This window comes from Zosterops lateralis (assembly GCF_965231275.1).
Source record: "Zosterops lateralis genome assembly, chromosome: 5".
Taxonomy (NCBI): Eukaryota; Metazoa; Chordata; class Aves; order Passeriformes; family Zosteropidae; genus Zosterops; species Zosterops lateralis.
Genome location: NC_139766.1, coordinates 49,553,885 through 49,569,265, shown reverse-complemented (window position 1 = coordinate 49,569,265; position 15,381 = coordinate 49,553,885). Strand labels below are relative to the sequence as shown.

The window sequence follows — 15,381 nt, the reverse complement described above, 5'->3', positions numbered from 1 at the left end:
CTCCATCAGGTAAATAATCCTTGTGTGACTCCCCCAATTCCACTAAATGCTGAATGCTCAGGAACATCTCAGTGTAGCCATTTGCTTGTCAGTTTAGGTGACCCAAAGACGACCTAGCATCACTGAGAGATTTATTCCTATAAAATAAGGATGATGCTTTTGATGCAGGTATCTTGCTTAGGTATGACTTTCTCATCTCATGATGATTTCATCCTTAATGGAGTTGATCTCAGGTTCTGAGTGCCCAGTTCCTGTTTAGTTGGCAGTGGAGGGGAGGAAAGGGAGGAGGATCTATGTTTTACACTTCAACCATTTTTTGGCAAGACTCAAAGAATCAAATAAGAATCTGACAACAGGAAATTCTGCACAAGTAATTGCTGCACAAGGTTATAGAGGACAGAAACAAGAAGCATAATAATGATGGAAATGATGAAATTAAAATGGAAATGATGAAACATAAAATACAGTACTTTCATAACATTTAGCCACTGAATGTTGTATTCAGCATCCTTGGATCATAGCACAAGTAAACAGCAAAACCATTTTTACATATTTAACACAAAATTTTATTGTCAAGTTAAAGTTTCTTATATAAAACATACAAAATGTAGGTCTCACAATATAGATAAGTAGGTTAATATAATAGTCTATCTTGCCCCAATGATCTTATTTGTTTTCCCTTCACTAGAAAAGCAGAAGAGTGTTAAGTCCATTGCTTGCTATTAAAAAAAATCCAACACACAACTTCAGACAGGTATATTGAAAAATGCTGCAAAATTCAAAGTTACTCATGATACCATAATTTTGATGATCTGCAGAAACTTTTAAGGCGTTTAAGAGGAACCCTTGATTGTGCACTCTACAAACAGAAGATCAGTAACTTCGGTTGCAGTGTCCAAAGAAGTCAAGATTGTGGTGAAAATGCAGTTTCTGTTGGCTTAAAGAAAGTGTGGTATAAAAACCACATACTAAGAAACAAAGTGGTTCAAAATCACCCTAGAAAAGGGCTGTTTTAGGAAAGACAGAATGTGAAGTTTTGAGACTGAGAAGTTTCACAGTACGTTAGTTTGTGATCCATTCCTTTTTCTATTTTTTTCTTCAATACATTAGCTTCTCTTTGCCATCAAAAAAAATCCACATCAAAACCCCAAAGTAGAACATCAGCAGATTAGCAGGTTGCGGGACAACATCTAGTTTTCCATTTTCATTCTCATATTCCAGCTTTCCCAGTTGAGGGAAGTAGAAACTCCAAGAAGATGAAAGAGACTGATGGTTTTTAACTTGAAGCAATTTTTTTTGTATATGCAGATCATGACTTTAGCCACTGTAAGGGCAGCTTACGACAGAGCATCTTTACTGGGTGCTACAATCAGGGGCTTTATCTTTGTCTGAAGTCCCAAACAAGCGCTTAAGATGTTCTTCTGTGGACTCTGTGCCTGCAGGTCGTGTATCTGTACATAAGACAAGAACATTAGAGCCCTTTCTCAGTTAGATAAGCAGCAGGAATACAGTGATTTAATCTTGATTAGTGTTTTGTACATCAGCTGTGAAAGGTTCCCTCTGAGGAGCTTTGTGTTGTGAGGAAAGCTGCTAATACCAAGTCGGCCATCACAAAGCCAGCAGTGAGTCATGTTCTATCTGGAAGTCTGCTACTTATATCTCAAAAACTGGCTACTCTTCAACATGCCTGCTGGGGCCTCCCAAAAGCTCTGAGAAGCATGAGGGCAAAAGGTCTCTAGAAGTCAGCAGGCCAGATATAAGAAATCTGAAGTGAGGCTGAGGAACACAAGTTATCATCAAAACAGCTATTACTGCAGCTAGAGCCAGGCAGAGTAGCAGAAGCAACATCAAAAACTAAAGTCTACCATCTTGAAAAACTTCAGAAAAAAGTTAACCAGCAGTTAACTTTATATAGTTTTTTACCAGAAATCTGTTTTTAACTGATGTAAAGTTAAAAAAGCTGAACATTTCAGAGCACCAGCTATCAAATAACAATATTTTGCTGATTCATTTTTAAAAGTCACTCATCAATATTTCCGCAGCAGAAAAGGAAAAAAAAAGTTTGTATATTCTCCAGTGGGTGGAGGATTCATTTTGGTATTTCAATTCTGTAGAGCATACAGAAGCTTCACAGCTCAGATCAGCTTTTCAACAGTCAAATGACAAACCACTCAGGAAAACTGTTACCATGCAAGTTTCAGATTTCAGGCCATATCCCTTACATTTTGCATCTTCAAATCTTATGGGACACTACTACTATGTTACGTACCTGTTGGCACACCCAAGTTGGAATTATCAAAGAAATTGGTTGGACAAGCCAGAGGCAGAGGCTTGGGAACATCCTGAGTCACTATTTCCTGAGAAACAGTTCCTTTGGAGGGTGAAGGCATTTGCTCTTTAAAGAAATATGACACTGCCTTCTTAGGAGACTTTGGAACAGTCTCTCGAGTAGTTTCTCTTGAGGATCGTTCTCTCCATTTTAGTGCTCTCTCTTTCCATTTCCTGAGTTCCTCTTTCAGTTCAAGTTCATCACTGTAAAGAAAAGAACCTCAGCATTCCATTAAGAAAAGTTTAAAGCAGTTTCTTTAAGGAAAAAATCCTGAAGAACGGACAGTTCCTGTATTTTCAGATGACATATCATAGGCATGGCAATACAATTGCCATGTATCTTGGTTTCAGAGGATTTTTTTTGAGCTGAAATCCCTTCCAACATACAACTCAAGTGTATCTTTTAGCATTTAAGATTCTTAAGAAAGCAAGCAATTTAAAGCTCAAAAGGCCTTTCTGACTTTTTAAGCCATAAAACTAGCTTTAAATAAAAGTTTATGATGTGAAATCTAAAGTTAATGGTTACTCAATTCCATATGTCTCCCAGAAAGAAATACTAACAATGTACACAAATACAACAAATGATTTGTTGCTAGGCAGCTGTCCACTTACCTTAGTAGAAGGTCATTTTGTTTCTTCAGCTGCAAGTTCTCTTTCTGTAGCTTAGCTTGTTCAGATTTTAGAACAAGTATTTGTGTGCTCTGCACGATACCACTGCCACCACCACAAGTAAGGGGTATTTGGGATTGCTGAGGATCTGCTTCTTTCAGCACTAGAAAACAGATTTAAACATATGTGTGTGCACATTATCTGGAGAGTGTTCAAGCCAATACATTTTTTAGCCTATGCCTTCTTGTGGTCTTATATGTGAAACCTCACTGGGTTACAAGTGCCATTACAAAAGTTACTCTTTTTTCTACACAAAATACACCTCCCAGTATTCACACTGCCAGGTATTTAGAAGCATGACAGATTCCTCACTAGAATTTAGAAAAATTTAGAGGTAAAATAGTTATTGTTCCAGATATGCCACAGCTTTGATTAGAACTAGGTATTCATATGTCAGGGAAAAAGTGGCAATATGAGCTACCACCACTGCAGCTTATCCCTCCACAAGGGCAAATGTGGCTGGAGGAAAACATGAGAACAGCTGTGGTTCTTGTGCAGTCCATATGCAGCTAATTTAATCTACTTGCCATTTCATCTTCCAGTGCACCCAATTCTCCTCATACCCTTTGAATACAAGGCCTACATACCAATGTAGTCTTTACCCATATAACCTCAAAACTCAATGTTAAACATAAAAGAGTCCCTTCTATTTATCTTGAATTTACCAGTAACATCTTGGTCTTGGTGTGCTCTTCTTAGTTCTTCTTTTAGCTTTGTTAACTGTTGTTCTCTGTGTTCTGCAAGGGCTTTATAATTAGCAAGTCTATATGAAGCAGGAAGCAAAAAAAAAAAATAAATCAGAAAACCTCAGTTGAATAGTTATTACAGTCTCAGTGAATTCCAGTGAGCTATCAAATACAAGACACACCCACATTTTATAAGAAAAACTACATAAGCCTGGCTGTCAGAGTTTAGGTAAAGTGCACAAAGATTTTAGGTGAAATGCACCCAAAAGTTGCACTAATTATTTTTGGTGCATCCCTTCTCTCTAGTGAAGTAGAGAATGCTTTCAATTACTGTTTTCCACTTGCCTTCTTTTGTCAGAATAGTTATTTCATTTACGGTTGAACATGGTTGGTTGTGAAATATTGGTGGGTGTATAGGGAAAAAGTTTTGTAAGCAACCCAAGGTGCATATAGATTTTACTTTCTCTAACTACCATAAAAACTTACAACATCAAGCTGAATGCTTACTTCTTGTTATATGGGAAAAATAAAGAGGGAAGTAGAAGCTAAGAATAAAGCAGTGAGAATTGTAAGAAGATAAAATTTGAACTTACTTCACTTCAAAGGAGTTGGATTGTTTCATTCTTTCCAGATCACATTTTACCAATTGTGTTTTGAGATGGTCAATTTCTTCTTTGTACAGCTCAGCACCCTTATCTAATTTTGCCTGAAAATAAAATATTTAGTACAAATAAGGGCTTGTTACTTAGCAATAAAATTAAGGGTTGTTTCCCTTGTATCTTTCCTATTACTAGATTTTACAGGACAAGAGCAGGAATGGGAAGTTATTTTACACTAAGGTGGCTCACATTGCCAACTAGCAGTATGGTATCACTTGGTGTCCTACTCTGTATTACACGCAATCATATTTTAGCAAGGTTTGCTGATTTCTGTGCAGATGCAAAACTGGGAGCTTTAAAGTACTGTGCAAATGTATCACATTGAGTAAATACCTCATGCTTCAGTTTAAAAGTTTTAAAATGTTTGAAATGTTTCAGAAATGCATCACATACAAGTCACACATTTAGTTTCTAGTATCATAACATGGACTCTAAATGTTGCCACTGAAGGTTGTACTGGTAGAATGTGAAACTGCCCACTAAACAGGTGAGTGGAGTGTTTTACTCTAGGAGTGCCATACAAAACAAATACATTGACAACGGAGAGCTAAGTTTCACCTACAACTGTCGCCAAGCTTGCTTTGTGTCTTTCATCAGAGGAGAAAGAGAAAAGGGAAGGATTTTGCTCATACCTGAAGACTCTGCTTCTCTGTTAAGGCAGTCCTGAGGCAATTATCCATCTCATTCAGTTTGGCTTGCAGTTGAGTGAGCTCACTAGTCTCTGTTCTTATTCTTATCTGTGCTTGTAACTTGCTTATCCTATCATCTTTCTCTTTGACACTTTCTCCTACTTCATTTATTATGTTTTTTAACTTCTGAATTTTTACTTCCATAGCCTGTTGAGATATATCAGTCATGAGCAGTTATGTCAAAAGGTAGTAACAGTAACAGCACATGGTCATATTCTTGACAAAAACTAGCTAAAACCCAAACCACACAAAAAAACCCCAACAATACAGGCTCTATGGCAGCTCTTCATATCCAGGTCACTGTTTTGTGTCACCTTTTAATAGTCTAGAACACTCAAGTCTAAGAAAAGACAAAGTGCTTTGGAGAAGGGTAACCGTGACAAAAAAATAGGAGAGAGAAAGTGAGTTCTCAATTCCTGTGATTTAGTAGAGAATTCTTCTCCAGCTTTATGTCTGACATAGTGAATACCATATACTTACAGGAAGCATCAAGAGTAGCACCCTATTAAAGTCTATACTTCAAAAGCAAATAAAAGCATTTAATATGAATTTCTAATCTGAAATCTATTTGTGTACAGAAATCAGGCAATTAAAATAATCACGTTACAGGCAAGAGCTCAAAATTCCACTTTGGAAATAAAAGAGCAACTAAAATAAGTGTACTCTATTTGTATTGTGGTGGCATAGATGTACAGTTGCCATCAATCTTTAATTTCAGTTGGGAGTACTCTCCCTTGGAAAGCAATCATCAAAGGAACTTTTCCTTAGAAACAAGTATTGGTTACCTTTTTATCTTGTTCTGCAGCCTTTAATTTGTTATGAAGGCTATAATTTTCTTCTTCTAATGCCAGACTGGCAGAGCCACCAGGGGCCAATTTTTCTTTTAGAGTGTTTAGTTCCCGAAGCAACTCTCCATTTTTCTCTTTTCTCTGTTTTAATTCAACATCGGCATTTTTACTATAATCGGCAGTTCTGCCATCCAGCTCTGAAGAAAGTTCAAGAAGTACCTGAAAATCAGTAGCATCATATAGAATAATTTTAGTAATTTATTGATCTGGTAGAAATATGGCAAGTGAAGAAAAAGGAAGTAGCTTAGCCTGTATTATTTTCACATTCTTGTTTCAGTGCCCCTTTTGAAAATGCTTGCTGTCAGAAATGGTATCATTATCACTCAAAAGAACAGTTTTATTTCCAGAAGAGAGAGGAAGGCAGGAAAGGGGACAAGAAGATGATACTGTATTGCAGGTTTACTATTTCTGCATTAACTCAAACTCTAATATTAGAGAAATAAAGGAACTATATTGGGAAGACCTCTTGAATGTCAGCCACAGGAAACTGTAATTATTCACAAAATTTTTTACTAGAACGTATTCACTGACTAAAGGAAATTAAACCAACACATTGGACTATTCTAGAAACCCACATCTTTAACATGTCAGATACATAAAAACTTCACAATTATCAAGAAAATGACAATGGTTTCTAGATTTTTGTTTGTTTGTCAAAAGCTTTGATCCATATAATATTAGGGTCAGGGAATTCTTCCAGAAACCTTGCCAACACTGCAAAATTCCTAAGAAGTCGAGGCTGACTATTAACTCTACAAAAGGAACTTTAAAAAAATAGGCTAAACATAAGATTTAATCAGAAAGATGAAATCTTATGAAATCCTGTGCATGATGCACTAAACCCTGAAAAATGCTGTATAGGTTTTCAAAAGAGGCAAGAGGTAAGCATAAGAAAGAAAGAAGTGTAAATATAAATTTAACTGTGTTTTAAAAATGGCTATAATAGTTTTGATAAAGTTTGGCAATAAAAGTAACATTTTCCAGAATTAAGACTAATAAAACCTCAAATAAACAACCCCACACCCCCTCCCATTTATTACCTAGAAAGTCTTTTAGAAAGCAAGTTTCCAACTCTGCTTGGTACATTAGGAATCTTTAAAAGTCTTTTTTAAGTATTCCTATGTCTTACAGTTAAAATATGAGTAAGTCCCGATTATAAATGAAAGATCATTTAAGAGCCTTTTTTGTCTTTTTTTCCAATCATAGGCATTTGCAGAGTGTTTACACAAAATACATTTCTGATTCTATAATATTTAATTTCACCTTTACTTTAGGAGTCCAGAATTTAAAGACTTGCAAGAGTCTTTCATTATCTTTCTTTAGTTCTTCTTTCAGTTCCTCTGCATCCCAATGAGTTCCTGAACATGCTTCCCAGAACTGTATTGTTTCTTTTCTAGCACTTTCTTCCTGCTGTAACTCTGCTTCTATGCAGAGAAGTTCATTTTCCATTTCTGATGCATCTTTGAGAATGCTCTTAAAAAAAAAAAAAAAAAGGAATTAAAATATAAATAATGGTTTGATTATCACATGTCTAAATATACCTTCTGTCCTCTCAGCTATCAGTATAGCAGGAAGTCTGTTTTAGTATCTAATTATCGTACAAGAAGAGCTTTGCTAGACATAAAATTACACCTTGTTGGGAAAGCAAGAAGAAAATTACATTCCTGGGGCAGGTGGAAATGGGGGAAAGTAAGTGCTTATTAGCAAAAGTTTATTCCATTGTTTTAGAACAAGTCATCTTGGTATGGGATAGAATGTATTGTAGAGGGCAAACAATTAAATAACATTCCTGCAAACAAGTAAGTAACATTCCTGCTATTTTCTAACCTATTAATTTTATTTTCAGCTGCTTTACAAAGCAAAATCCTCTTATTATAGATTTAGTAGCATAAAAAACCAAATCTATTCCTTCACACCCTCCCCCACCCTTGAGTGAAGTTCTAACAGATAAACCCACTGCCATTAGATTCCCACCACCACGTGACCCCATGCCTTGGAATGGGTCTTTATGTCTATTTTTTTTTTCCAAATATTACCTCTGCATGCAAGTGGAAACTCTGGAGCCCTTCACTGCTGTTTAACTCTTGAGATGATACTTCATTCTGCTTCAAATTAATCTTCCGGAGACATCGAATCTGGGATTGTAGGTGATCTTGTTTTCTCTTTTCCTCAAGCAATTCCATTTCATACTTGTGAACAGTAGCGTGATAGTCTCTTTTCTTTGTGCAAACAGAACTGAACAGCAGCTGTTGCAAAAGCACAGGATGCATCAGTGGGCCTGTTTTAATACAGTACCTTGATCCAGCTAAAAGACAGTATTTTATAATTCAACCTGTTTACTCCCTGAGCCTCTAAATGTCCAGGATAACTAACACATGGCTAAGAAAATCAGGTTCACAAGTGCATTACAGTAACAGCATGTAAACCTTTGAGCTGAGACAGCACTTTTCCAGTATGCTGTTTTTTATAGACTCCAAAAAAAAGCAAGGGAGTTTAAAAGGCTCTAGACAGCCTTCCACAAATCTAAACTTTGAAAAACAGAATTAAGTGCTCTTTGTTACATTTATTTTCTCTTTAGTTGTGAAAGGTACAGATGATCTATGAGAATATTATCACCATACTGATTCAAAACTTTATTATAGCACAGCTCTCTAGTTGAATCTTAAACATTTTTAACCATGAAAGTTAAAAGCCATCTATGGAAAAAAAATTAAACCTAAAATGGCTGCATTGAGTTATAAAATGAGGCTCTTTGGAACATTAGTTCAATTTCCAAGTTAATGGATATCTATAGACATTACTGACTCTCAAGAACTTCACCCTTCTCTCCAGACCTGTGCAGGTTTCCATGCCCCAACCAAAAAAAACCCAAAAACCCAGCCCTTAATATTTCATGGTAAATAAAGAAACAGAAAAAACTTTATCATGTACTGTACTTCTGCATATGCTAACAGGAATTCTTGCCCAACTACCCTTAACCTTTTTGCTGATAATTTTAGTCCAATGGAGAAACTGATTCAAAACTGGGGAAGATCTGCAAGGCTGCAAAATCATCAAACTACTTGGGTAGTTTTGCAGAGTAAGCATGCATTTCCAAGCCATCTTGTGTGTATCTTTCCCCCACAGAGAAATGCATGCTTAGTCATCTATTATTTGATTTATAGAGTACAGAAAGAAATTTTCATTTTCCAATTAAAATGGAATAATATTAATGAAATAATTCTGTGCAAAGCAGCTGAACTACAGTTAAAAACTAAGTTTGATTTACATAACTAAGTAGGTTCCAGTTTTCTAAGACTGTAAAGCAATTACTATCAATTTATTTTCTCCAATGTATGGATTCTCAAAATCCAAAGCTAGAGTATATAAAATCCTAGCTGTTACCATTGAGAGCTTATTTAAAAACCCCAGACCCAAATCCAAGCAATATGAAGCATCCACTTAATCAATATCCTAAGTTGGTACCTTCAATTTGGTCAATAACTTCTGGAGACGAGTGTTCATTTCCTCGTTTTTAGTTTGAAGTGTTTTGACTTGTTTACTCTGCTCCAATGTAAGCTGAGGCAGTATCACAGCTATCAGTGCTTTCTGACTATTCAGTTCACTCTTTAGCTTAAGAGACACTGTGGAGAGACACTCATATCTCTTCCCCAAATTTGGAAATTTCTCAAGCAGCTCCTAAATGCAAGTGAAACAAATTAATTTATTCACAATAAGGAAAGGTGTGATTAGGTATAAACAGAAACATAAAATGAATTACCTGACTCCAGGACTAACCCCTACAGTATGTACTGGTTTTACAACAGGAAAAGTTATTTTGATTAAGATTTCAGTTTTGACTTGACACAGGGATATGACAAAAACACTAATCCAGGCACAAACCCAGATAATCTCTTAGTTTTCCAGCAAGTCATTTCACAAGCTCAAATTGTCTTTGTGGTTTAGATTGCCTGGCCACATCAAGACTAGTAAGTCAGGCATGAAAAAAAATTATTGCTCCTTCACAAGGCCAGCTGGCCTTCCCTCAGGATAGACTCTCAGGTTTATCTGCTTCTCCTTTCTTGAAGGAAAGGGCTCATGAAGTGGATCCTAGCACTCTGTCATGAAAAGGAGGGTGTCAACAAGCAGTGAACAGGCTCAGTAGTGCTACAGGCTTGAAGACCCAGTAAACTGCAACTCCAGTATCATGTTTAATTATGTCTATGTTTCATATTTTAAGATAAGTATAAAAATCCCCTGACCCACTCCTTCCTTAGTTCTTAGATGAAAGAACCAAGATTCACCAGTTTTCATAACACTTCACTTCACAGTAAAAACACTGGAATATTAGGAAGAGGTGGAGCAGATCCTTTACAGAAGCCAGAAGGGGAGAGTGCTCTTAAAAGGGATCAGCTGATGTTAACTTCCTTCATTATGATTTAACTTTACCAGTTGTGCTGGTATTTTGTTTTCCACTGGATTGTGGTTTGTAAAGAAAGTTCTATGTTGTTGTAGTAGGGTTTGAACTCTGCTCTTTGATTGAAGTTTGAGGGTTGTAAGGGTTTGTTTTGTTGAGTTGCAGTTTATTTCTTCATTATAATTTTGCATTTTGGGTTTGTGAGGCTTTGTTATTGGTGGTAGTTTACTTTTTCATTGTAATTTAATTTCTTGTTGTTTGGGTTCCAGATTTGACGATGCAGAGTCCCCAGGCAGTGCAAAGGAGAGCCATTTATTGCAAAAATCACATCTTTTGAAGCAGTTAGCTGGTGACCAGTTTACACAGTTTTAAGACACAACAAGCCCAAGGCAACCAACCAGCATACCTCATTATGTGGACATGTGGCAGCCACCCAGTGTCTCTCATGTCTCTCCAGCCCTGTTCCAGCTGAGTCACTCTCCCACAGTTCCCTTCTACTTAGCCAAAGTAGCAGGCCTGAGCCATGATTTTGCAAGGGTAACAAGGCCCTTATAAAATAAGGCTTGACATATATGCAATAATACACATTCATAAATCCTGGCTTGTTTTGGCTTTTGGTAGGTTACTAGCACTTCTCATACCTGTGTGAAAATGTTCTCAGGATAGCTAACTAACAAAAGATCTGAGGAATTCCTACTTTGAGGGCAGAAGCACTTGAATGAAATTAATTTATTTGACACCAATTTAGTATTTGATGGGGAACAATGGACAGGAGGATCTGGGGGGATTTTACAAAACCAGAGTGGCAAAGTGGTTCTATTTGACGTTCAACAAGGGGAACTGCCGGGTCAAAATACCTCCCATGCAGTACTACAGGCTGGGGGAATAGTGTCTGGAAAGCTTCCCAGAAGGAAAGGACCTGGGGGTGCTGGTCAACAGCTGATAGAACATGAGCCAGTGTGTGCCCCAGCAGCCAAGAAGGCCAAGGCCTTCCCAGACTGTGTCAGGAATCATGTGGCCAGAAGGACTAGGAAAGAGATTGGCACTAGCAAGGCCACACCTCAAATCCTGTGTTCAGTTCTGGGCCCCTCACTACAAGAACAGTGAGGTGCTGGGGAGTGTCCCGAGAAGGACAACGGAGCACAGGTCCTGTGAGGAGTGGGTGAGGGAGCTGGGGTTGTTTAGCCTGGAGAAAAGGAGACTGCAGGAAGACCTCACCCCTCAAAGGAGGGTGTAGCCAGGTGGGGATCGGTCTCTTCTGTCCAGTAACATGTGATAAGTTGCACTTTCATTAGAGGGAGAAGTTTAGACTAGTTAACAGGAAAAATTTCTCAATTGAAATGGCTGTCAAGTACTGAACAGGGTGCCCAGAGAAGTGGTGGAAACACCATCCCTGGAGCTATTCCAAAGATGTGTACACCTGGCACTTAGGGACATGGTTTAGCAGTGATTGTGGCAGTTCTGGTTTAAGGGTTGAAACCTATAATCTAAGAGGTCTTTTCCAACCTAAGTGATTCTATGATCCTACATGAGTAGTTACTTTCCTTGGGATGGCTGGACAGTAATGAAAGCAAGTGAGATGTTCTGTGAAGATTAAATTAAACTTCCCAGTTGACATGAGATATGCAATCACTGAACAACAACAGCAAATCCACTGATCCCATGGTATGCAGCATCTTAGCAAGATACGCAAACCATTTTATACATAATGCACAAAAGGTTTATGCTCCATGACAAGTGTCATTAAGTTCCTCTGTGCATTCTTAAAACAAGCTGAAAAATAAGCTTACCTTAATTTTCAAGGTTTTTTCTTTCAAGGTGTCGTCAACCACCTGCTCTGCAAAATCCACTGGGTTTCCCTGAATGGACATATTATTCAGGTTTCTCTGCTTCAGTTGTTCTAAAGCATCTTCCAGTTTTGTCTTTGTTTCAACACACTAAAATAAAAGTGAATGTATGTAAGTACCATTCAAGGTTATAAGTAACTCAGGTATGCAAATTGCAACACTCACCATCTCAGAATTTCTTTGCAAATCTGTCTTGAGCTGGTCCCGCTCAGACCTGACAGCCTGAAGAAGTTTTTGTAGCTCATCTTTTTCTCGATTAACTGATGAGATTTGTTCTTTAAGTTGTATAGAGTGACTAGTTCTTTCAGCTACTAACTGGTTCTTCTCACCTGATACACTATTTAATGTCTCAGTTAACTCTTGAATCTACAATGAACAGTGGAGAAAAATGCAAATCACAATTTGGTGGGTGTGGTCTTTATACATCCTATGAACTAGTCAAATCAGTCGTGTCAAATACAAAAATCACAATTTTTAATTACAAAAATTCACACTAGCAAAAAGAAAAGTTTAAAAATAATTTTAGTATTCTAATACCAAAAAAAATAAATAAAAGGAAGAGGAATAGCATGACACTCAAAAAAAAATCTACATCAGTGAACTTAGGACTTCTGTAAAGCAAGAGGAATCAAAGAAAAAGGCAATCAATCTATGTCCATATCACAAGAAAATTAAAATAAATGGAAAATGAGCAAAAAAAATGGACAAGATCTTTATATTTCTTCTACTGAAGAGTAATATTTGCTAAACTGATGCAGTCTTCAATTATACTCTTAGATCTGCAAAGGAAGAATTAGACAGGTGAAAAGCTCAAAAGTACACATTATGAAAAGAATGAGCTGGCCAAGAACTAAGTGCAAGACTTTTAAATTGTCTGGTATTCAGAAAGTGTGCAAAGCACAAAGGATTCAAAACCCAGTTAAGTTCATGCTGTCTTACCCAGGAATTATCAAAAAGTTGGAATATAGGTTCAACTACTGATTATTATATTAAACGTACACACATATGATAAATTCACATTCGTTCCAAAGACAGACCAATGTAATGAGTCAGAAAGCTGAAACAAACTGAAGATGTTATTACTAAGTATCAATAAAGAAAGTTAGACAAAAACCTTTGCCCGTGTTCATGTTTGTTTGCCAACCATAAAAATGATGCACTGAGAATTAAAACTAAATAGTTTGTGCAAATGTTTAGCACACCCGTAATAAAACACCAGAATGCAAAATAGTGACTAAACACCACGTTTAGTCCTCACCTTGCTTGTCAGGCTGTCCTTCAAAATCTCTGATTGCCTCTGAACATTTAACAAGTGTTCTTCCCTTTCTTTACAAGTCTCTACCATTTGCTGTAGCTCATCTCTCTCCTTGTTAAGTGAAGTGATCCTCTCAAGCTGCTGACACACTTGCTCATTCATTGCCCTTTCAGCTTGTTCCTTTTCTGCCAGGAGGTTGCCATACTCAGCTGAGACACGAGTCAGGTTTTCAGTGACTTCAGTGAGCTGCAATAAACAAATCAAAACCAGTACTGGTATTTATAAACACCTTTTGAAAGGGCAAAAACAATTTGGTACTTTGGAGAAAAAACAACCAGTAACATTCTAAGTTCCTAAATTTTCTTGACCCAGCAATGAGGTTTGGATGGAAGAGTGTTATTGGATCATCATTCAGAAGCACTGTCTGCTCACATATGAGCTGTTATAAAAGGATTATTTTAAAGGAAGACATTCCCAGTAGTTTACTGCTCTAATAGGTAAAACCCCAAAAAACCCAATTTTGCTTAAAAGCCCATCAAGTGTCAGTGCTTCTGTCTCAGTGGTAGGCAAAAGTAAACGTGGAAATACATGCAAGACATTCTAAATCCATAAAGATGCCTCAATTGCTGTATCCACAGCGGATGGGAGACATTACTGAGAGTTAAAAATGAAGCCTACAATCTAAAGTTGCTCAAGGATTTACATTACTGGACTGGGAAAATGGGGAGAGGTCAAAGTGCATTGTTGATTCCAAATAATATTCAGGCATTCAGCACCAAGACGTGTTGAGTTGTAAATAATGGGATTCTTTATTACATCTACTGGAGCCCTACAAACTGAAGTTTGCAGAAGACATGGGCTGCCAAGCTCAACAGAACTTCTGGTTTTCTTGACAAAACTCCTTCTGACCTTCTGCTGCAGTTCATCGCTTTTTTCCTTCAATGCCTCTTGTGCCTTCAAGAGCTGATTTTCTTTCTCTGAAATACTTCCTTTCAGCTCCACAATTGTCTCCTGATGATGTCCAAGAGATTCGCGAGTCCATCTCAACTCCTCCTGCATCTCCGAGTTCTTTGGACACAATAGAAATACATTAATACCTGAACAACACGTCCAAAATCTAACACAGAAATCTCCTAAAGCCGTTCTACAGGAAGAGGACCACTTTTATTACCTTGCTAATTGTCTCCTGTAGAGTTTCTCTTAGCTGGTCTCTCTCATGCTGGAGATTTTCCAGTTGCATTTTAAAATCATCCTCATCATCTCTTTCTGTCTGACTGCTGACTTCCTGGGAGTCACGTGGTTTTGGAACTGCCTCTATTTTTCCCATTTTCTCAAATTCTCCTTGATATTCACTGGCCTTTGCTTCCTCCATTTCATGCAGTTTCCTTTGTGCCTGGCTCAGCTCTTCTCTCAGAAGAGATAACTCTTGCTCCATAGATTGTCCTTGAACCTGTGGTATCTATTTTGTAAGAGATACAAATAAACAGATTCAGGACGTAGCTTTAGGAAAAGCATATCTGACACTTTTGACAGGTTGATTATGTACAACAGTCAGCAACACTGCTAGAGAGAGAGATTTGTACTTTTTAAGAACATTAAATTTGACCAAACTCCATATGCAATTGAAGTTTCTTGAAATAAGAGACATGTAAAAATAAAACTTGAAGCAAGAACTCCTAAAGGAAATTATCAGAAGTAGAATTTCACTGTCGCAGTTTAAGCATGGACGGGAATAGCAACAATAAAGGAGCCCAACAACAAACTTCTCCTGCTTCAAAACTAGAGACCTTATCCCTGTTTCTAGTCTCAGTAGTATATAATGCTAGGTAGGCCCAGAAAATTAGTTACTTGAAACTCCTCCACTGCCCCTTCAGTATGAAAATAATTGTACATACAATACATTTCTTTTGAGGTTTATATTATATACATATATACACACACCCTCACACACACAGAGGTACAATCAGCACATGCAAAAATGCGTTGATTGAGATGTTCTTTTCA

The 15,381-nt window shown here is 37.2% G+C and overlaps 1 protein-coding gene across 1 annotated transcript in view; it reads right to left on the bottom strand.

Moving 5' to 3' along the window:
- Positions 1-639: 639 nt before the first annotated feature.
- CENPE (centromere protein E) overlaps positions 640-15,381 on the bottom strand; it is a gene marked incomplete at its 5' end in the record, with an annotated part of 36,622 nt that continues 21,880 nt past the window's right edge. Inside the window, 15 exons of the mRNA XM_083860803.1 lie at positions 640-1,451; positions 2,270-2,532; positions 2,941-3,100; positions 3,663-3,760; positions 4,277-4,389; positions 4,975-5,178; positions 5,817-6,038; positions 7,143-7,352; positions 7,916-8,125; positions 9,345-9,557; positions 12,066-12,212; positions 12,288-12,488; positions 13,381-13,623; positions 14,287-14,445; positions 14,549-14,836. Of these exons, the coding sequence (XP_083716929.1) occupies positions 1,354-1,451; positions 2,270-2,532; positions 2,941-3,100; positions 3,663-3,760; positions 4,277-4,389; positions 4,975-5,178; positions 5,817-6,038; positions 7,143-7,352; positions 7,916-8,125; positions 9,345-9,557; positions 12,066-12,212; positions 12,288-12,488; positions 13,381-13,623; positions 14,287-14,445; positions 14,549-14,836 (2,829 nt within the window). The 3' untranslated portion in view covers positions 640-1,353. The remainder of the gene's footprint in view (positions 1,452-2,269; positions 2,533-2,940; positions 3,101-3,662; positions 3,761-4,276; positions 4,390-4,974; positions 5,179-5,816; positions 6,039-7,142; positions 7,353-7,915; positions 8,126-9,344; positions 9,558-12,065; positions 12,213-12,287; positions 12,489-13,380; positions 13,624-14,286; positions 14,446-14,548; positions 14,837-15,381) is intronic.